Genomic DNA, 22,727 nt, shown 5'->3' on the forward strand with positions numbered 1-22,727 from the left:
TAATTCCATGTTAAGTTGGAACTGCTCTGGGACACCCAGTTGAGAAACCAGTAGACAGTTGGAATTATCAGTTTAAAACTAAAGAGATTTAGTGCAATTAGAGATTGAGACTATAGACCCTTCCCGTGGCTAAAACGGTAAGACTGGATGATCCTAACCAAGAAGATCAGGAAACAGGTGAGAAAAAAAAGCTGAGGAAAGGATCCTAGGGAATCCAAACATTTCAATATAAGCAAAGGAAGAAGGACATATGGAATAAATGGAAATGAGACAATTAGATGATTCTGCGATGAAAATTTTACTGTACTCTTAGAAAGTTGCATATAAATTGGTAAGTTGTCTTTGACCTGAATCTTCTAAGAAATTTAGTGCAAAAAGAACTTATGCCATACTTTCACTTTCTTCCCTTGCAAACACCTAACACAGCTTTTTCCATTTAAGGTAGCTAAAATCTGCTCTCCTGAGTTTTTCGGCTTTTTTTAGAGCATTAAATGTCTCCTGACTAGAAGAAATGATGCTAATATTTATTCTTCCATGTCCTTTATCTTAGATTATGAAGGATGTAACTAAAGGTGGAAGAAGAAAATATTTTTGTTAAATTTTAGAAAGGGAATTTTTTGTATTCATATTAAAAGAAATGTGAAATGTAGGGGCAAATTTAGCCAGGCTTCTTATGGGATAGTAAAACTATCTACATGAGCACTCAAATGAAAGTATTCATTACTAGAACCATTAGAAGAAGTTACTTCCTCCCAAATACATCACAGCTATTATATCTACCGAGCCTACCTTTCTAACAGTTTTGAGGAAAAATAAAGAAAAAAGGAAAATGTTTGTTGTGTGGGTGATCTTTATTTTTCTAAAGAGAAAGAGTCTAAAATGTTCTAGTTCTGAACTGAAAAATGTGATAGTTCCACTAGCAAAAATGTAGAGTATCTGAAGTTCACTCACCTTCAGTGTTTTAAACAAACCATGCACCATTTGAGATGGCTTTTTTCCCAGAATAGGCAAATAACTCATGTAGTGAGCAATTTGGTACTTGTTACTTTTAGAGCAGAAGAGAATGAGTCAGAGTTTACTGTTTTCCCTTCTTCTCTTCACACTTCTTTTTCATTATTGTCTCCTTTCTACTGGGTCATGAACTACTAACCTCCTTCTATCACTACCAGAAATACTAAAACTGTGATACTGAGTCCCTGTTCCTGCCTACTCCTCCCTAATCGATAGAGGTACTCAACTCCAGCCCTAACCCGAGGAGGAAAGAGGTTTCTCTCTCTGTGGGTCAACTTTCTGCCTCTGGAGCCCCACCTCTGTCTCTCTCTCATACACACACACATACACACACACACACACTTTTGCGAGTCACAACTGTTGCCTCACCAAAATTAGTTTACCCTCTTGAAATAGTTGCTTTTAACAGCTTTTTTTGAGGAATGGAAGAATTACTGAAGTAAAGCAAATGTTCCAGAAGATCTTAATTCTAATTAGCTTCACGTATTTTGTAAAATCATTTTATTATGATTAATTGAGTAGAAAAACAGAAGGAGAGCATTTCACATGGGTTGAAGCAAGTGAACAAGAACCTGAGGCAGACTTTATCTGGACTAACCTGCCAGGCCAGTGTAACTGAAGAAGCATCTTGGAGCGTAAAGTCAGAGAGGCGACACTCTGGAGAGCCTTGGATTCTAAGCAAAGTGATATCGTGTCACACACACACCCCATTAATAGTGTAAAAGTTAGCTCTAAGCAAGAATGACAGCCCTATAAATGGAATAATCTTAAGAAGACCTCAGCTTTTGTGTGTTTGGATTTCTGTGTTTCTGCTGTTCTGAGAAGGTCCACCGTGGGACACAGAGTTGCCTGTGCTCAGTAACACTGGTAGGTGAAACGGGCAATATGCTGCTTCATGACCATCATGTTTTGCTTGTATATTAAATACATAGCAATGTTCTTCTCTCCCACAAGGAAATAAGTTTTCTCCCATTTTTGTGAAATTTGAAACCCTTTGGGTCTAACTTAAATATCCCCAGTTTTGTTAGAACCATAGATATGAACACATATTTCTCTGTTATAGGAAAAGTTATTGCAGGCTGTTGGGCATCAGGTTGAGTGATGAAGTGCTGATGACCTGGAAAGCACAGTGGACTTCTCAAGGTGTTGAAAGCTACTTGGTGCCAGCTGATGATTGCCATGAGCAATGCTCACCCAAGTTTCCTAGTTGTAATTGTTTTTATGTAACACCCCCCCCCCCACTTTTTAAATATAGCTCAATTTTCAGAAACATTGACTCAAATGATCCACTTCATCTGGCTGAATAAAACTTGAAGGCAGCCAATTTTCATTATCTGGTTTATGATATCAAACAATGCACATTGGATTGAGGCATGGATTTGACCCTTACGCATGGAGAGATCTGGTTATGGTAGAAGCAATACGTGCCAGTAAACACCCTGCCTATCTGACTTTTATTTTCCAGAAGTGGCAACTCATTGAGAAGACTAGGACTGTGGGTAGGAGTAGGAATGACAAACGGCATGCTGCCATTGATGATCAAGAAAGAAAAGGGTATTTCTTAAATCTAGAAGGGGCATAGAGGTCTGACACTTTGAATAATGAGGGCAAACAGCCTAATCCTTTACAGCACCCTGGAAAAGTGGTCAGACCTCTGGTTGGGAGGGAGGGCAAATGGAGTTGAGTTTTCCTGGGGCTTCCAGTGAGGCTGAACTTTATGCATAGCGGTTCAGTCCCCCACAATATGGAATTCTGTACTTCAAGGGGATCTGCGAACTTGAATAGCAGGCTTCCGGTGATAATCAGTGTATGATTAACAGGCTGATTAATTAAGATTAGAAGGATCATCTTGTATATTCTGCTCTGCAGAACATCTGGGCCTTTGCATTACCCATGACAGGGAAGCATTTCCACCAATTGATCAAGATGTTGTGGAGCAAATTGCTATAATATGTATTGTGGAAACACAAGCTCAGGCACAACAGAAGCTTTCAGCAAATGGCCGCTTTATTACTTACACAACAACAGAAGAGCAAAGAGAAGCGAAAGCCTGCTGCTCAGGTCAGTGTCCGTGGATGGCAGCTGTCAATGCTACACAAGATAGTAGAAAGGAGAGACAAATCTTTGCTGCCTGAGGGCAGGGTATTTATACATCCCCTGGGAGAGGGAGCCCTGACACTGAGAGGTCCCACCCTAACAAGCAGCTAGAACTGCTTGTTCTCAGTTTCTGGGTTTATAGTAAGGTCAGACCTTTCATTAGAAACTAGTATCTCCCCCAGGCTGCAGGATGGAAAAGTACTGAAATGTCTGCATACGATAGAAAAGGAGGCAGGGGTACAGAAGGGCTGGGAGATGGGCGATAATGTATCCCTGACTTCCTTGCAGATGTTTTTTCAGTATGGTTTTTTTTTCATTTTAAGAAAACCAATAGTTGTTTCATTTCTTGCACACCACATTTGTAGAATGAATTTTATACTAATTATAGATTTACATATGAATTATAGTGGTTGAGCACCGAGGCTTTGCACCTACCTAGCAGGGCTGGATTTAAATCCTGAATCTGTCATTTATTACTGATGTCATGTCCCTTGATCTCTCTGAGATTCCACTTGCGTCCATAAAATTGGTGGATAATTGTACCCAGCTCATAGGTACTTTTGCTAATGAGAGGTGAGAATTAAATGATATAATGTGTGTAATGCAATTAGCATAGAGCCTGGATGAGCAGCATAGAATTAGACCAGAGGCCTGGGGATTATGGAATAGAATTTATGGCAATAAGTCTTGGTAAACCATAATAAATCTATTTCTTCTTTCTTTGTTAGTCTAAGTAAACCATGCTTTGCTACAGTGTTAAGTCAATTAATATTTTGGTGGTAATGACTTGAAGAAATTGCCTAACACTGTTGTGCCCTAGTTTCTCCATCATTACAGAAGAGATAAAGGCAATCCCACCTGGTAGGTCATTCTTAGGATTGAATTTTTTAAATGCATTTCAGCCTAGTATAACGCTGGCTTAAAACAGCTAGTGACCAAAGTTCATTTTGTTTCCATTCCATTTTATTGGGAAGATCCATTTGTTTTTTTCAAGACCAAGACTCATGTTTTTCCCTTGGAAAGCACAGCTCATCATAAATCTGATAAAGGTTTTCTTTAATTTACACATAGTCAGATTAGCTGTGTGTTCAACATTAGTGAAACATTAGGCCAATAAATAAATGTTTCCAAAAGTACATTATACTAGTATGCCTGACATTTTTGGATTCCCTTCAGTCTGCATTTATAGATGAAAGTTGGGAAAGGGATCAGGTGCAGTCTTTAAAACTTAATTCTATACATTATTATTGCTATACATTCATTGATAAGAGTACTTTGCTTCTTAATCTCTCATAATTTCTGTTTTGCTTGGTAGCAATGAACAGAATTTAAAATTATATTGATAAGGATGTAAGAATCACAAACAAATACTGATATCCACATATATACACATTTTTTTAAATAAATGCCTGACTTGTCTTTCATTTATCTATTCACTCGATCATTTATTCCCTTTTTATTTGCTTTCTAACAAAAATGTATTCAGCACTATTCTATGCCATTTGGTGGAAAGGTGCTAGGGATGCAAGGTGGGAAAAGGAAAAATGGCAGACCTAGAACTCTATGAGTTCACAATCTGCCAAGCAGGATAAGAAAATAAAATAGATTCTTAAAATGCTAAGAAGGGGGCGGGCCGCGGTGGCTCAGCGGGCAAGAGTGCTTGCCTGCCATGCCGGAGGACCCCGGTTCGATTCCCGGCCCCAGCCCATGTAAAAAAACAAAACAAAACAAAAACAAAATATAATAAAATAAGAAAATGTTTAAAGATGTTTCCCTTTCTTCCTTCCTTCTATCCTTCCTTCCTTCTCTGTCTTTCTAAAAAAAAATAAAAAAAGAAAAAAAAAAATGCTAAGAAGGGGGAATGCTGGGTGTTATGAATAATCCAAGCACAACTACATAATTTGTTGTCTGGCTAATGGGAGGGTAATTCAGACCGGCTTCCTAGAGAAAGTGATGTTAAAACTGTTACCAGACCGAAGAGAAGGAGCCAGACAAATTAGAGGGAGCAGAATATGCCCTGCAACTCACTCAAAGAAATGTGGATGGCAAATATTTATGTTTAGAACCCTAGCTGATTAGTATTAAACATTTTAACATAACTACATAATTTCCAAACTACCTCTTCTCTTTCTACCATGGTCTGTTTGAATTTTGCTGTTTTCTTCTTTCGTTTAATAGGGAAATGTTTTGTTGTTGTTGTCTTTGTGGTTATATAGGTAGAACATGCTCACTGAAAAGCAAAAAAGTTACAGTGAATAGTGAAAATCCTCCCTCCCAACTTTCCCCTCACCATCCCATTTTTTACAGTGACATTTTTAATGGTCATGTTTTCACACTTTAGGGTTTGAGCACCATACAGGGACTGTGAGTTGTCTGTTATATTCATCTCTATTAGACAGCAAAAACAACACACCAGTCTGATTGAGTTCAGACCTTCGCTGTAAGTTGGACCTCACTGTAGGATGTGGACTAACTTCCTGCTTGGCTCCACATCCAGGCCCAGGCAGCTGTGGGCTTCAGATCTACGACTCTCAAGACTGTCATTCTGCACAGTCGGCTCATGTACCAGAAGACGCCTCGCCATATCTGCTTTCCTATCCAATTCTAATAGGGTAGTTGGTTATTTCCTCAGAGAACATTTGCTGGATCCTGCTGCTAGGTTCCGCTCACTATTTTCACACTCTAGAATTTAACTCTCCCTTGTTGAATTCTAGTAGTAAACACATAACAGAATTCTCATTCAGAATGTCTTTGGAGAGTAATGCAAGTTGTACTCCCAGGAGCCCCACTTTAATTTCTCTGTGGGAAACTGACTTCTGCTTGCTGGAATACTTGTTCACAGAGAAATATTTTTATTCGTATTTCTCATGATACTGATGGTACTGCTTTAGGAAACAACCAGAAAAGGAGAACTTGGAGGGAATTAAAAATCTAAATAGCCAAAGTATTTCTTCTTCCAAGAGTTTGTAAATTCTGTATAACTAGATGAAGATAGGATGTAAATTGGAAAAGCTAATTATGAAATAACAGGAGATAATTATTCTCACATTCTAATGCGAAAAGTTAAAGCCCAGAGGCAGAATTTGCAATACCCATCTACTGCTGTTGATGGTTAAAGCTGTATGCAAAGTGTGTCTTCCACGGACCAGATTAAGCCATGGAGAGAAACCCTGGAGTTGGCATAGATCATGGATCATAGATCAGGAACTCTTCAGGACACAGCTCAAGGCATACTGAAGGGTGCCATGGCATAAGGGAGGATGCAGAGCAAACAGCCAAGAGATCTCCAGAGAGATGGCCAGTCATGAGAGGCTGTAGGAAATCCCTTAAAGCACCCCAAGGAGAAGGAGTTTCAGTGTCAAAAACCTGCTATAGCCAGAAGGTGTGACACCAGCTCAGGCTAGTGCCAGGCAAGACCTTCTGCCTCCTACTCTTTCCTCCTCCCTCTTGCTTCAGCCCTGGTGAAGGCAGACATTGTGGGTAGCAAGTTGCATACAGACGGGTACAGCCATAAGATGAAGACGAGATGAGGCAAAGAGGCGCCATTTTCTCTGGCCAATTCCCCGGCACTGTGTATCTGGAGAAGCCCCAAACTGGCAGGGCAGGAAGCTTTTCCTTGAAATTAAGTCAAAGTTTTGATTAATACAAGGAACTGGGCATTTAAGTTATTACTTCATTATGACATTTTGTGACTCAGAATAAAAAAATCTTTACTATCAAAGACTTAGGACCCAGTTTAGGATTTATCTGAAAGACAAGAAAGGACTAAATCAGTGGAGATTAGAACTGATTTGCAAGGGAAAATAATAAAATTGTTTTCTGATTGTATCTAAAATCCTGTATGTTCAAATTAACAGTTAAAATACAGAAATTTTCTCTAAAAACTGAGTCTAGTATAATAACAAAATTTACTCTAAGATTTTGGCAAATTACATTCACCTGGTAAATTTATCAACTTTCTGGATTATCTGTGACCCATTTCAAGTAATGTCTTATACACCAAGTATTAGCTTCCATAATACTTTGATATGTGCTATCTTATTTGATCTTCACAAAAAACTGTGTGGGTAGTGTGTATTATATCCTGATTGTTTCAGTGACAAAACTGAGGCTCAAGAGAAAGCAAGTAAATTGTCCTGACTCATTGATATGGAGTAAATTCAAATCAAGAAAGGGACTCAAGGTTTCTGATCCACAGCACAACTCTCTTCCCATTATTTAATTTGCAATTCAGGTTGGCTTCCCAATATTGCCACCTCAGTGCTAACATTCATTCATTTATTCATACATTCATTTATTCATCTAGTTTATTCGGTATCTAGTTATCAATCATTGAGCATGTACCAGTGAAGAAGATAGCTAAGTATCACAAATGTAAAAATGTGATTACATTCTGTATTGAATACAGAGGGTGCTACAGGGCTTCCTGATGACATGGGGACTGAGATGTCAACTGAGGAGTCAATTAGGAGAAAGATCAAGGAAGAGGATGTGGAATTTACATACACCCTATGATTCTAGGACACAATAGGGGGGTGGCTGAAAGGAGGACAAAGGACAAAGAACATGGTATTTGGAAGGAGGCTGTAAGAGCTGACAAGAGCTCTGCTGATGAAGTTGCATCAGGGATTTGAGATTTTACCAAAAGATGACAGGAAGCCATTTATAGGTTTTAAGCTTGGTGCTCATGTGATCAGAGTTGCAGAGTGAGCTACCTTATTATCCTAAACCAAGGGAAACAGAATTATGATGATAAACATGTATCCTAAAGCACCTGCCTGTAAATCCAAAGAAAACATTTTTTCTCAACTATGTAAACCGATAAATTGCTCTGTTCCTATAACTAATTGAGAGGTGTTCATAATCAAGTATGTTGGTGTATCTAAAAATTTCGAGGGCCTGAGCAGTGATTTTACACATATGTTGTTTTTCAAAAAAAAAAAAACCAAACAAAAACCAGCCACATTATTTTGGCTTCTCTTTCTTTGGTTCAGTTATTTACTCATTCAGCAAACATGTGAAAGCACGTTTTAGGAGGATCACACTATAATTGGTCCTTGGGTCAGAGAGAGGCAATGTAAAGATGACTGCCGCCATCAAAGGGCTTATAATTGCCTAAGGTTGCAGTTGTTTTTATGTAGCAAGGAGACGTTATTGCTTCTGATTCAGTAAGACAGGACGTTGGACTTAGTTTTCCATTAGTTATGAAGGATTTTCTTAAAACATTGATTCTTACTCGCATTTTTTCCTAGCAAGATGGTTGAATAGAGTAATAGAAATTTGGAGTCAAGGAATTTTGTGATGTTAACTGATTACATATATCTATATAAATATTTCAGATTTGCAGCCAGCTAACTTATTGTCATCACTAAACCTATATATTGTTCCTTAAAGTTGATTTCTACAAAACACATTGATAGACTAGGAAGTTGCAAACTATGCAGATACCCTGAGAAGTGTTAGGGAAAAAAAAAAAAAAAACCCAGCAACAACTGCAATAGCTTCCTTCTTGCTAGAGCAGTTCTAAATTTCCACCTATTCTCTGTTTGATTCTATTGGTGAAAAATAATAAACAATTCAAATCATGCAAAGCAGCTGCTTCATCTTCCTTGCCTCTTGATAGAAGATTTAACCTTGTTTGAGAATCGTGATGACAATGCGTTGGCTCAAGTTTTGACCGTCCTGTCAGGTGTTTGTGTCCTTTCCTGCAGAGGCCATGGCTCCCACCTGTGCCCTCTCTTGGAGGAGTGCACTCTGATGCTACTTCTCTTGGCAGCCATCCTCTTTCATTGGACTGGCCCTCTGGGTCCCCCACACGAATGAGAGTCATAAAGCATGCCCTTTCTGTTTCTGTTGGAAGCCATAGCAGACATTATAGAATAGAAAACTCTGACTTATGCTAGACATTTATCAGTCTAGTTCTGGAAGGTTTGTAAGCTCTCAGAAACATGTCAGGTAATATTTTCACTGCCATCTACTGTCCAAAACAGACACTGTGATTTTTTTCTTTAAGATTTGACTCAACAGAAGACTTGCTGATGTATTTTTGCCCTTTTGCTGGAAACTTGGAAAATTGGGAGAAATGGAAAAATATTTGATTTTTATTAATTGGAAGTATTCAAATTATTCACCTTTTGTACTGGCCTCATTCTTTAAAATATGTAAAAATAATTTATTCAGTAAATATCTAATGAGTTCCTATTAAGGATTGGTTAGCATGTTGGGAAGGGAAATACAGCAGGGAGAGATAAAGACGGTTCCTTTCCTCTCAGGGAGTGGCTTCAGCTGAGACTGGTTAGGCAAGCTGATCCATGGAGACCATGTTGAGGAAGGAGTTTGGACTTATAAGCAGAGGAGTAAAAAGATCCCACTTACCTTTAAATAATAAAAATATCTAACATTTATTATATCCTATTACATGCTGGACACTGCTGTAAAAATCTTTACATTTACCATCTTAGTCAATCCTTACATCAACTCTATGAGAAAAGTACCTTTATTTCTCCTATTTTACATGTAAACATGAAGCTTATAGAAACCAGGCAAACTACCATAGTGATTCAGATGGAAATAAGAATTTTGCAGCCCCCAGGAAAAGATAGCAAGAGTGTTAGGGTCACATGTCCACCTTGACTCAATCACTGAGGCCTGGGGGATCGATTGATACATTGGACAGACCTGAGTCGCATGGGCATTCCTGGAGCTGAAGGTAAGATCAACCTCTACAGTATCCTAAGAATGGATAGCTAGTGATATTCACCAAAGGAAAATCAAACTACTATTCCAGAAAAAGAAGAAATATACTCTGGACAAGCAAAGCAACAGATAGCCATTATCCCAGCTAAATTTTATTTTTAAAGCAAATTTTGTGGGTTTTTTAGCCATTTATTACTGAAACTTTTACTAACAATTTCAACAAATAGCAAACTTTAGTTATACATAATCATATTGACATTGTTGCCAAAAAGAAAAAAAACACAGAAAGCACACAAGAAAGGAGGAATTAAAGCAAATTCATAATGAACTAAGAGTAATTTTGACATCATTTCATTTATCTTGACAGATTTCTTTTTAGTATCAAAGAATCAATGACTGAACCTTGGAGTGTGCTTTTTTTTTTGTAGGTGATGGAAAAGTACCCTGGAATTTTGGATGAATTTCCTCAGTTCTCACAGGAAGCTAACTTTTCTTAGACGTTATCATAGAATTTTTTTCTAGGGCAGTATTTCTTAACTGGTATTTCCCAAATCCCCTGGAGTTTTCAGTGCTTTTTGCATGCTTCTGTTTAAATATGGTGCTTTCTTCTGTTTCAATTTTTATTTCTAAAATAATCAACTAGCAAATTAATGGTGTAAATTGTTTTAACTTTTAAAAAGAACTCTTTGGGAACTTGCAATCTGTATAGAACAATGGTTGTTAAACTCTTTAGTTTCAAAGTGCTTTTTTATATTAAAAAATTAATGAGAGAGTGGGGCCATGGTGGCTCAGCAGGCAGGGTTCTTGCCTGCCATGCCAGAGATCCGGGTTCAATTTCTGGTGCCTGCCCATGCCAAAAAAAAAAAATATATATATATATATTATATATGTGTATATATATAATATATATATATATATTATATATATATATAGAGAGAGAATCCCCCAAACCTTAACTTTATACATATTATGAATGAATATATATTCAACATTAAAATTTAGACATTTTGAGAGATACAAATTTAAAATAAACCCACTATATTTTAAACAAAAGCAGCATACTTTTCAGGAAAAAAACAAAAAATAACTGTATTTTCCCAAACTAAAACAAATGGTGAACAAGGTGAAATGTTTTACAATTTTGTAACTCTCTTTAATGTCTGGCTCAGTGAAGTACAGCTGAATTCTAAAATCTGTTTTGGGTTTAATCTGTTGTGATATGTTGCTTTGGTTTAAATATATGAAAAAATTCTGGTTTCATGCACATGCATATTTGAAAAAGGAGAGATGCTTTACTAGCTTTTTCAGATAATTGTGTGTATTCTTTTTTGATACCTTGCCAAAACTCAACAAATGATAGTTTCTTAAGGATAAGTTACAATGTGAAATCTGAGACCATATCAATAAAGTCATGATACTGGGTATGATAAAATCCTTTATTCTATCTTGTACTTTAAATGGATCTTCTATCCATGCATGATTTATAAGATCCTGCATTGGTCATTTGAAAAATATCGTTTCACTGAGTTATGCAGATCTTCCATATGTTGACACATTTCATTATAAAACCCAAAAACACCACACTCAATATCAGTACTGATCTCATAAGAAAAGCTTTACATATTAAGATGCTCTCAAATTCACAGTGGTTGATATGTTTTCCAAAATTATAATTTTTGCTTGAAAACTCACATTTAACATTGGCTATAAATTCTGTCAGTTGTCTTCCTTGAAGAAATAGGCTCACTTCATTCATTTTTAGGAAAATGTTTGCCTGATACCCAAATCTGAATAATCATAGTTTGCCTTTATCAGTCTTTCCTTCAAGTAAAAATAGTGTTCTGTAATTAGTTCAACTTTTCCTTGAGTCAACCATCAAATTTTGGTATGCAACATTAGGTATTCTAAGTTTCCTTCCCATTTTATCACATTGAATATTTAAAGACATTCATAAATGAAACTGGCTTTTTTTCCCCTGTGAGTGTGTCAGAGTGAAAAATATATACTCTTAGAACAGTTTAGAGCCACTGTTTTGAGGTGCTAAGGGGACAGAAGACTTATCAAGCACTGCTTTTGGACTTCCAATGCATGTGCAAGACAGTGAAAAAACAAAGTCTTAGTATTTTCATGAAAAAGTCTTGACTTCCTAGAGCCCTAGAACATCTGGTACACAGTGAGCAGACATGGCTGTTTGTGGAGGTCAGTTTGAACTGATGTTGCCATGATGAATTTGCCCAAGTAGGGTCTTAGATAAGGCTCATCCTTAGGCATTTGTCTCTTAGGCTGTGTCTCTAATGGACAGCTGGTTAAAGGCAGAAACAAAAGGAACAAGGCCTCAGAGATAGAACCTGTAATGAGATCTCTAAAAGTTGTAATAAGTGGGCATATTTTGTCTCAAGATGCTTGCTCTTGTACAAAAACAGTGGTATAAAGAGGTATTACTATGTCTAAGTTTGATTTTCAGATATTAGGAATAAAGAGTTTTCACATCAACAATGTGAGCAAAATACTTACAAAATACAAGCTTGGCATTTCCTTTTTTGTTTGTTATTTAACATCAAACTATAACAGATTTTTAAAATACCCCAGTTGATTTTTGTCATGTGTGTACTCCAAATATCAGGTGATGAAGGAGTTTTCTTGTATTTTTTTCTTTGTTCTATTTTTGATGTCATAACACAAGGTAGAATTTCCATCTCCATGGCAGTATATATTTGATTTTGAATCACTCATGAAGTGTCTTTGAATTTATATCTTAACAGATGGATTTTACTTCTGTAATAATTTTAAAGATAATTGAACATCTTCCTTACTTGTTAAAGACATAAAATATATGACTATGCATTCATTTCAATTATCTTTTAGTATTAAATAAAATATATTTAAACTTTAAAAGCACATTTTGATATTCAGGTAAAATGATGAAATTAGTTTAGAAGTTCCTAGGGGTGCTTCATAAATTATATATTACTATGAAAGAGGCTGTCAATAGAAAAAAAAGTTTACTAATGCTACAGTACCTCATGGTACCATGTAAAATATCAGCCATATGTTACAGCATTTCTGGTATCCCCATATTGTGCACAGTATGATTTACATCCTCTCTGCATCAGCAGGGGGAAGATAAGGAAAAATCTCAAACCTTCAGGTTGTCAGGAGGAGTACCACAGGCACTCCTAACTCTGCATGTAGCCGATTCCCTCCGTCTCATCCAATGAGGTCTGTGATTCTCTGTGTTCATCACTGGGTTGTAAACTCTATTCACTACGTGGCCATCTTACTTTGCTCTGGGTTTTGGGCTTTCCTCAGAATTCCAAGAAGAATTACCAATTACTCCAGTATTAATTGCTTTATTATATGACCCTTTAGAGAGAGCTAGGACCTCAGTTCATAACTACAGGATGCTGAAAGTCATTCATAGTTACTTAGGATTTAGGAAAGCCCTGTGGAAATCTGGAGAGAGAAAATATTTACTCCCAGGTTAGATTTTTGTATCTTGCTGATGTTCTTTCTTTTCTCCACAGCCACAAAATGAACACAGTGATGATAAGATTTGTTTTCGCTCTTCAGGACCATCGTCAAAATTCTTAGGCTTATAATTTTCCACAGCTCTATAAAAATATTTGATATTAGAAAGAAAACTAGTAGCACCAAAATTTCAAAAGAAACTGCCACATTAAAAGCCACATTAAAAGCTATGAATATTTAATCAACTCAGTGCAAAGTGTGACATTAGGTCAACTTCATTTATTGTTAAATTCAATATAACATTTTCATTACGTTTGAAAACAATTTCTAGCTTAAATTGTCTAATCCTGTAAAATTCCTGAGTGTGCATGATTACTTCCTAGAAATAGTTCCAAACATGAATCAACTGGATTACTCACAGTTCAGTAATTTCAAAAGCAAAATTATAAAAATATATTCAAATAATCATATTTAATGTGGGACATAAACATTTTAATACACTTGCCATGATATGTGGAGAGAAACTTTAAAGCAAAGTGTTTGGGACCTGTGAGGGTTTTTAAATAGTCCTGGCAAAACTACCTGTCATTACTTGGGTGCCAGTTTATTTCAAATAACATATGCATTATTTTGAAAAAATGCCTTCCCAGAAAGAGAAGTAGAGTTTGCAGTAAGCAAACTTTGTTGTATTAATGAAAGGATTCTCTGTGATTTCCATATCACCCTGAGTCATTGATTAGAAACTTTCAACAGCATTACTGACTGGGAAAACCATGATATGACTTTGCTGGCACAACAAAATATTGTGTATTTAAAAAACGAGATGGAGAAAATATATATCTTCTCAGAATTTGACTGCTTTTATTTCTTTGATGCTAGATGAAAGTGTTTTCTTTGGTGAAAATGTGCTAATCTCATATTGCTGTGCAGATACTGAGGATGAGAACAGTCATTTTTCTATGCTTTCTGAAAGCAAAGAGAACTCCAGTACTCACTGTAATAGCAACAAGGTATGAGGCCTTGTAGATTATCCTATCACAATATGGAGGCACATATTCCTCAACAGAAACACAAAAGCAATGAAAGATTGTACCCATTAAAAATTACAAAAAGAAAAAAGGACTAACTATTGAATAACACAGTCCAATGGGTACTTAGTAAATCTTTTATGATGATGATGAGTCACTTCCCAGGAAACACCTGATGATAATATATTGATAATGGTTTACTCTAAGGAGTTAAAATGAGTATGTGTCTATTCTGAAATATTTCTCCTCTTTCTTGCTCTTTCTTGTTTTCCCTACACTAGATCATCACTGAAATTGAGCAAACAACAGTAACTTTTACATGAAGGCTATTTATTAATGGAGTTTTCAAAGAAAGATGTTTTTCCTTTGTGTGCAGGAAGAAAGAATGCCTTCTAGTTTATGATCAGTCTCCTAATGGAACATGTAGTTTTCTTTTGGGGGGAGTGGGGGGATGAAAACTCTTATCTGAAATCTCTTTCGAGTACTATGCCTTTTCTTTTTGCCCCTTGCCACAAAAACAAACAACGATAAAACCTTAGCAAAACCCATGATGAAAAGTTCCTGTTTTCAGTGTCACAGATCCTAAGCCACACCATAGTTAATTTCTGAATGTAAGTGAACTGGACATTTAAGTTTGATTCCACAATGCTAGAGAACTTCTAGTAGGCTTGGTTATAAGCAGGATCTTCTCTAGGATTTTCTAGATTGCACACAGTTCCTTTGACCAAAAAAACCTCAGAGGGCCCAACCACATCAGTATTTCTTCCACGAATCTGGTCCCATAAGCACCACACAGAGCCCAAATGCATTTAAGTTAAGGACCCGGTGGTGGAACTGAAAGAAGAAGAGCTACAATGAATAAGAAAAAGAAATCATAAACCTTACAATTTTAAAAAAGCCTCTACCACCTGACACATTAAGTAGCAATGTAATGGAGTGTACGTGTGTGTGTATGATGTGTTTTCATCTGTGTGTATGTATGTACATAGTGAAATTATGTAATCAGTCTCAGCCACTCCCTGGAGGCTAGTCATATCTCATATAAGGTGTGCTGGAATTTGAAGAGTTGACTAGGGTGAAGAAATAAAGACAGGACCAGAACAGTGACCCGACTCTTGAACTAGCCTGTAAGGAGGTTGGCTAGTTTTCATTACAGTTTGCAATAGGTGGGTAGGGGTTATGTTTCAGTGCCTTAGGGTAGCTTGATAAACCAAGACATGATCTGGACTGGTATCTAAGGTGGGTAAACAAGGCCTTTCTGGGTCTTGATGGCATTGGGAGTTCTGCCTAAATTTTAGTGAGGCCCACGGTGTGAGTTAGAGGTATCTGTCTATTTCTATTTGAAAGAATCAGATTAAGTCAGGGCCTGGCTGGGAATTTAGGAGGAGAGTTAATCCAGAGATACATTAGTTAAGCTAAAAGGCCTTCAATTTTGTCACTCATTGTGTAAACCCTTAAGTATAAGCTTGAAAAGAACCTTACTGAAAAAGCAGTATTTCTTTTCTTACTAAATGAATATTATTTGCCATCCCTTCTTAGGAAAAATATTGAATTTTCTCTCTCCATGTGACTAAATGTGCTACCCCATTAATGGAAAATAGGGAAACATTGGAACATTATGAAAATGTGTCAGCCAGGATTCTGATGGATGCTTTACCTATTATTATATATAATAAAATACGGTTACCTAGGGAGTGCAAGGATTTATGTCTAATGGGAAAATGAAGATGATTTACAAATTATGGTGACACTTTATCTATGTCATTGTATGACACAAACATATTTAAACACCGTCAGAGAGATTACATGGTATTTTTAAGAATAGGTGGGCAGATAACTCACCTGTACAGAACCAAGGGTGAGGTTTCAAACTTCATGCCTGTTTGAAATGACCTGTAGCGGGTCCCTTTGGTTGGAAGTTACTCCCTGGTAAGTAAGAGAACCAGGTCTTAAACCCAGGTCTTTTAACAGTTTTCTTTATATTATCAAAGTATTTTTTTTAGAGTTTGTATTGACCTTTCCTAGTTTAAATTTGAGTGTCATCAGTGAAAGAAAAATGACTATTAATTGAATGCTTATTATGTGGTCCCCATAAACATAAAAGCACAAAACCAAGGCAAGTGGCAGCAGATGCTATATAAATTCTAAAGGAGTTCAGAAATGAAAGAGAGGAAACAAGATCGCATAATGTTTGACAGTAGAAGTACACATGGAACTAGGTCTTGGAAAATGGATGTGATTTGTTTTGATAAAGGGGAGGGAAACAATTGGCACATGCAAGGGAACAACTGAGGATAAGTATGGAAAAGGGATACAAACTGGAGACTGAGAGGGAAGACTGAGTTGTATATATTTGGGAACAGGGAACCGCGGAAAATAGGATGCGCCTGATAGCATAGAGAAATCACAGAATATCTTTGAAAATTAGACAAGAGAGTTAAATCTTTTATAATATAAAAAATGGAATAATTGTAAAATTTTGAACAACTTGGGTGGCGTAAAAGCAATCCAGAAAGCTCAGTTGGGCAGTATCTCCAGGTTAGTTTGGGAAAGAATGATCATGAATTCAGGGTCCAGCGTATATAAGGCTTCTTATATGTTTTTGGCCCAAGTTTGAAGTAACAGGAGTAAAATGATTAAAATACAGGAGTCATTGAAAAGAAAATTGCAAATTACTAATAAGACTAACTATAGAGAGAGAGAGAAAAGTGCTGATTTTTAAAAATACAGAATTTGAAGGCTTAGTTTCTAGGAAAATGGAGGCAATATTCCTACTACCTATAGGAAAATCAGAAAGGGGATCACAGCTATTAAGGACAGGCTAGAACTTGGTTTGGGTCACGAGGCAGTGTAGATGGCCTAGCATCCAGAAGGCAATGGGGCTTAAAATGAAGCAAGAACACAGGGAGAGAGGGCAGAGCTGTAGGAACCTTTATGTGATTCAACAGAGAAAAGATTAATTAAGAAGCCATGAGAGAGAGAGTACAGAGGAAAAAAGCAAACAGACAAAGAGACCATACCAGCAAGAAAGCAAAAAGAATCAAGGGAGAAGGAAAATGAAACCATGAATGTCATAGTTGGTGAAGGAGAAGATATTTTAAGGAAAAGGGATGTGGCTCATGACATTCAATGTAGAAGAGGAAATGGAGATAAGAGCCACCATGCATGCACACACACGTGTATGTGCAAATCAGTGTGCTTACACACAAATTTGTGGGTGCATGCATGTGTGTGTAAGTGTGCAGAGGTGGTGAGAAGCAGTATTCGTTAAAAGCACTTGTAAAATATTAGGCATTTTCTTCAGTTCTGTATATATAACTTCCATTTGTTGTTTTACCTACCATCACAATTAGCTGATGTAGTCCACACTATCCAGATTCAGAATCGGCTCTTAGACAAGAGTCTGTCCATTTTGTATTTTCTCTTACTAAGCCAGGGGCACAGGAAAAAGATCCTGGATTTGGCCAGAAAGAGACTATTAGTAAGTACCCTTTAAGATGATGATTTCAGTGTGGAAATGCGGCGTTATTTAATAGGTGGGAATGGATGGAAGCAGAAAGGTGACTGTGGGTGCATGTGAATGGGTCTGCGTGTGAATGGGTGTGATGAGTCTCATTCTGTGCTCGGGTGACTGGGTGTCTCTGAGGAGAGGAGGGGGAAGGATGAGTAAAATGGAAGGAAGGTAGTCGGTAGTGGTCAAAGTTGGCAGTGAAAGAATCATGAGATACAGGTCAGTGATCTTTTCTGAAGCTTAATTCACCTGGAAATAGCAGAAAGATCGTGCTCCTTCCCAGCATTAGCTGCATGTTGTCTTTTCTTTGACAGAACTGGGTACATTCTGTCTGTTTGGTGCCTGCTTGATATGTGTATTACTTCTCAGTAACTTAGTGATGCAGCATCATTTGAAGCTGGTTGTTTAAGTTTAATTTCAAGTCAATTTTATAATAAAAGATGTTTTGCAAAGCTGTAGTAGTTTAATTTGCATTACCTGGGCGGTGCGATGGTGGCTCAGTGGCAGAATTTCTGCCTGCCATGCTGGAGACCCGGGTTTGATTCCCGATGCATGCCCATGCAAAAAAAAAATCCCACAATAGTTTGCATTCCTAGTTATTATTAAGCAAATACTCAAGGAACTTAAATGTTAACTAAATGAAACATAAAATTGTTATATTGATATGCTTGTCTTAGAAATGTATGGATGAAGACAATGTGGCCTGGAGAATCAAATAGAAACTAAGATTCAGTTTGTGATGGGATCTGGGCTCTTTCATGTACCAGATTTGTGAACTTGGGACAAGCAAATAACCTCACCAAGCCTCAGGCTTATTTGTAAATTGAGTCATTTATAGATAAGTCTATAAAGGACTTACAGAGTCTTAAGGACTTTAAGCAATGTCTCTAGGATTATATATCATTTAAGTGTAACCACAAACAAAATTTGGAATATAGCAGAGGTTCAAAAACTAATAGTTAATATAAAAGTTTGAGATGAAACTCAAATGTCATTTTTTTTCCTTTTTAAACTTTTCCACCTCCCCTTTATCAAATATGTTCAAATAAAACTTAAAATCAGTGTTCTCTTCAGCCCATGAATTCTGTAATTCTTGGATGAAGGGACCCCTCTCAATCCTAAAATTCTAAACTCCTGAGCACCTTGCCAATGAACTAAGGAGCTAATCTGGGCTCTTAAAAGAGAGTAAGAGTTAGGGAAATGTCTATTAAGCTTGAAAATAATATTATGAAAGTTTGCAGAAGTCTTAGAAGATGGACATAAAATTTAAAGCAAATTTAGATAAATTGGAGAAATGAAACATGAAAACATAACTAGATACAGTCAAGATAAATACAATATCATAAACTTAAAATTATAAGAAAGAAAAAGGAAGGGAAAGGAAAGAAGGAAGGGAGGGAGGGAGGGAAGGCAGGAAGGACAAAATAGAAAATTTGGATGAGATGAATAAAATTGTTAGGATATGAGTGATATAGACCAAAGCTGGAAATAAAGCACAAAAAAAAATAGTCATGTTTCCTCCTTCTTTCCCAATATGGTCTTGTTGTTCCAGTAATCTTTCTATAGGAAACAAGCTAAATGTAGTAAAATGTGCAAGGGATCAAGTCTTATGCAACAATTATTTGTCCTTTATTACACAGAAACTGATCTGAGAATAAGGCTCCCTTGAGAGTAAACTGTTAGGAAATTTTTAACCACCTGCCAATTATTACCAGGCATCTAAAGCCTTTAGTGTATTAAGAGAACTTGTGGCAAAAAATAAAAAAAATAAAAGAGTCTGAAAAGCCATTTAATCTCCACAGATGTTGCTGGGCTAACTCTTTGTCTTTCCCCCTTTCCCCACAGAGCCTAAAGTAAGCTGCAAATTAGGCCGGTCTGCGTCCACATCAGGTGTGCCTCCTCCATCAGTTACTCCTCTCAGGCAAACCAGTGACCTGCAACAGAGCCAGGTACCATCATCGTTAGCCAATCGTGATTGACTTCCTGTGATGCAACATACCAAACGCTTCCCACTTCTGTCTGTCGTGTGTTGCTGTAGACAACTTTTGCATTTGCTTTTATTTTTCTATGTGTGTATGGGTGGGTGGGATGAGTTGTGGCAGTCTGTGTTTTCATCCAAAAAAGGAAAGTCTATCTTCCTGTGATTGGTGAAACTTTCTTTGCTGTTTGTTACCAAATCGTTTTTGTCTCTGGTTTCCATCATTCTGTAATATGAATGTAGTAAACTTGTACTCTATGTATTGGCTTAGTGATTATTTTTTAAAATTCTTTCTCTCCTCCATGTTTTGTGTACTTTTATACTGTCTTTGAAAATTTATCAACATCTGATAAATTTATCTGCTTTGTTTTGTGTAGATTTCTTTTTAAATGTTTTGTCCACAGCACTTGCACAGATGTTGCCAATGAATTTGTACATAAGTCTTAGCTCTTATCCTATTATTATACTGTAATATTTGTGGCAGATTTACCTTTATTTTTATTTAGCTTGGAGCATGATTGTAAGAAACTGTGAATATCGATGTCCTGATAAATATTCATACACCAACTCATTTGGATTGAACATGGCAGCTAGTCTTTCTTCTTTGTTAGGTCATAGAGACACATTGAGCGATCAGATAATCTAGGATATTTACCAAAAAGTGTAGAACAATAAGACGAGCTTAAATAAAAGACTTTTTTCTCTTATACACAACACTATCCAAAATGTTCTCAGAAAGAGAATGTAAGTGTCTTCATGCATGGTAAATGAGATCTCTATTATTACTTGGAGAAAGAGAAAAGAAATAAAGGCATAAACTAAAATATTTAATCCTTTATAGTACGATATGTTGCTCTGATGTTCATTTGGGTGCATGGCTGTGTATGGGAATTTAGTATAGGGGAAAAATCGCTCCACTTAAAAGTCTTATCTATAACTTAGACTAAAGGAATTCACTGTGTTGACTTATTTTGTGAAGCTTACTTGTTGTTGCTGGGAAGTGTTAGGGTGTTAAATAGGATAATGTCATCCTGGAGTGGTTTCTTTCTGCTTCTCAGCTTTAATCTTTGATTCATGAAACTCTTCTGAAATAGTAAATTACAAATCTAGCAATGAACCTCCATGAGAACTGTCCATCGCTGATTAGCAAATTACATACTCATCAATATCTAAAATTGCCCAAGCTACTGTGAAAAGATAATTGGGCAGAATAATTGTATTGTTTTTCTAATGGGGGGACCTTGTATTTCTCAGTGTTTTCATCTGACTTAAGCACACACAGGGTTTGATTTATGGATATATGGGTATCTACAAATACAACAGATGAGAGGCCTCTCTCAAGGGCATATCAAGTGTTACTTAGAATTTCTTGTGTCTGTATTATAAATGTTAAATGATTTTATAACTAAATGCAATCAGGTCACACACTTTCTGGATATCAAAAAGTAGAAGGAATGAGACAAATTAATAAATAATAACACAATTAACTTCATGAAGAATAGCAGTCACCTTAGTTTATTAAGGCTGTCCTAAGTATTGCATTTCCCAATATGTAAAATTTAAAATATAAATATAGTGAATACAGAAAGGAGAGAATTTCAGTTAACTGGTAGAGGGTTGTATTATTGAAATTAATTTTCCTAATACATGGTCCTGGTATTATATTACCTTCAGTATATCAGTGAGGTTTGGTTTTGTTTGTTTTGGTCTGATTTGTTTCTCAAATTGTCTTTCTAGGGACTTCAACTTAAGCCTCTTCAACCCTTGAACCGAAGGGCATATACTTCCTTTAAACAGAAATAAGTTAAGTTCTGTGTGCCTTTATATTAACAACTCTTTGCTCACCTGATGGGATGCTCTTCTTTTTTCCAAACATAGAACATGGGAAAGTTCTTCGCACTGCTTATACGTGTGCACTAATGGCTTCCTTCCCCACGGGCAGAAATGCCGGCCCACAAGCCATATCAAAGATGGGCCGTTAGGACCAAGAAGTAGAAAGTAGGCCTTTGATGTTAATGTGTGGCCAGCTGTATTCTTGACTTACTTCTATATTCTGGAGCTAAAAGGGTAGGCATAGCTCAGAAGAAATTTGCTCTGGACTCCTGTGATTAGCAAAAGTTAATGCATACTTCCAGAAAATCCTCTTCTTTGCTAATTTCCATGGTCTCATAATCATGCCAGAGATGTTTCCTGAAGTCACAACCAGGACACAGCCCTTTGCTCAGTCACCCAAGGCAATAGTGAAGGACATTTAAATGTGTTAAATCTAACTAACAAATGGAGCTCCTAGTAATATCAAACAATCACCCTGCTGAATTACCAGTAGTCATCCAATCTCAAAATTCATAGTAGGAGATTAATAAATTTCTTACTAGGAAATTACCAGTAAGGAGGAAATAGAACTCCATGTGATCTATTTAAAACAAACAAAAGCAGCGACTAACTCTTAACAGAACTCTGATGATGCTTGTCTACTGAGCACACTAGGCCTGAGGAGGACTGTGCCATTTCAGTCATGTCACTTGGCATTACTGCTCCTGGAGAGGAAAATGTGCTTACCCCAGATTGCTCACGTTCATTTCATTTCAGCTCTCCCGGTTTTGGTTTGTCACTTACCACTTCATATCATAATTGGAGCTTTCAGAGAAGTGCTGCAGGTTGACATTGCCCCCACTTCCAGAGATGCAAGGAGGGAGCCAGTAATAACTAAGACTTCCCCAGGAGCATCCCCAATGGTGGGGAGGTGACAGAGCACCTCCCCACCCCCCAGTGCAGCCTTGGAGAGAGTGACTGAGCCCCCCAGCAGAGCCTGGGGAGAGACCCCCTGTGGTGTCAAGGGTTAACGTGACTGCCCACCACCAGAACTGAAATATAACCAAAGAGGAAGGTAATGTTCATCTGGCTTTGCAATCTGTTTCAGCTTCAGGATGTTGCATCA

At 37.0% G+C, this 22,727-nt stretch overlaps 1 protein-coding gene across 1 annotated transcript in view; it reads left to right on the forward strand.

The window, feature by feature from the left end:
- Positions 1-22,727, forward strand: part of NYAP2 (neuronal tyrosine-phosphorylated phosphoinositide-3-kinase adaptor 2) — a 214,668-nt gene that overhangs the window by 146,058 nt on the left and 45,883 nt on the right. The window contains exon 7 of the mRNA XM_077151801.1: positions 19,657-19,760. Within this exon, the coding sequence (XP_077007916.1) occupies positions 19,657-19,760 (104 nt within the window). The remainder of the gene's footprint in view (positions 1-19,656; positions 19,761-22,727) is intronic.

This window comes from Tamandua tetradactyla, chromosome 3, assembly GCF_023851605.1.
Source record: "Tamandua tetradactyla isolate mTamTet1 chromosome 3, mTamTet1.pri, whole genome shotgun sequence".
In the NCBI taxonomy this organism is placed as follows: domain Eukaryota; kingdom Metazoa; phylum Chordata; class Mammalia; order Pilosa; family Myrmecophagidae; genus Tamandua; species Tamandua tetradactyla.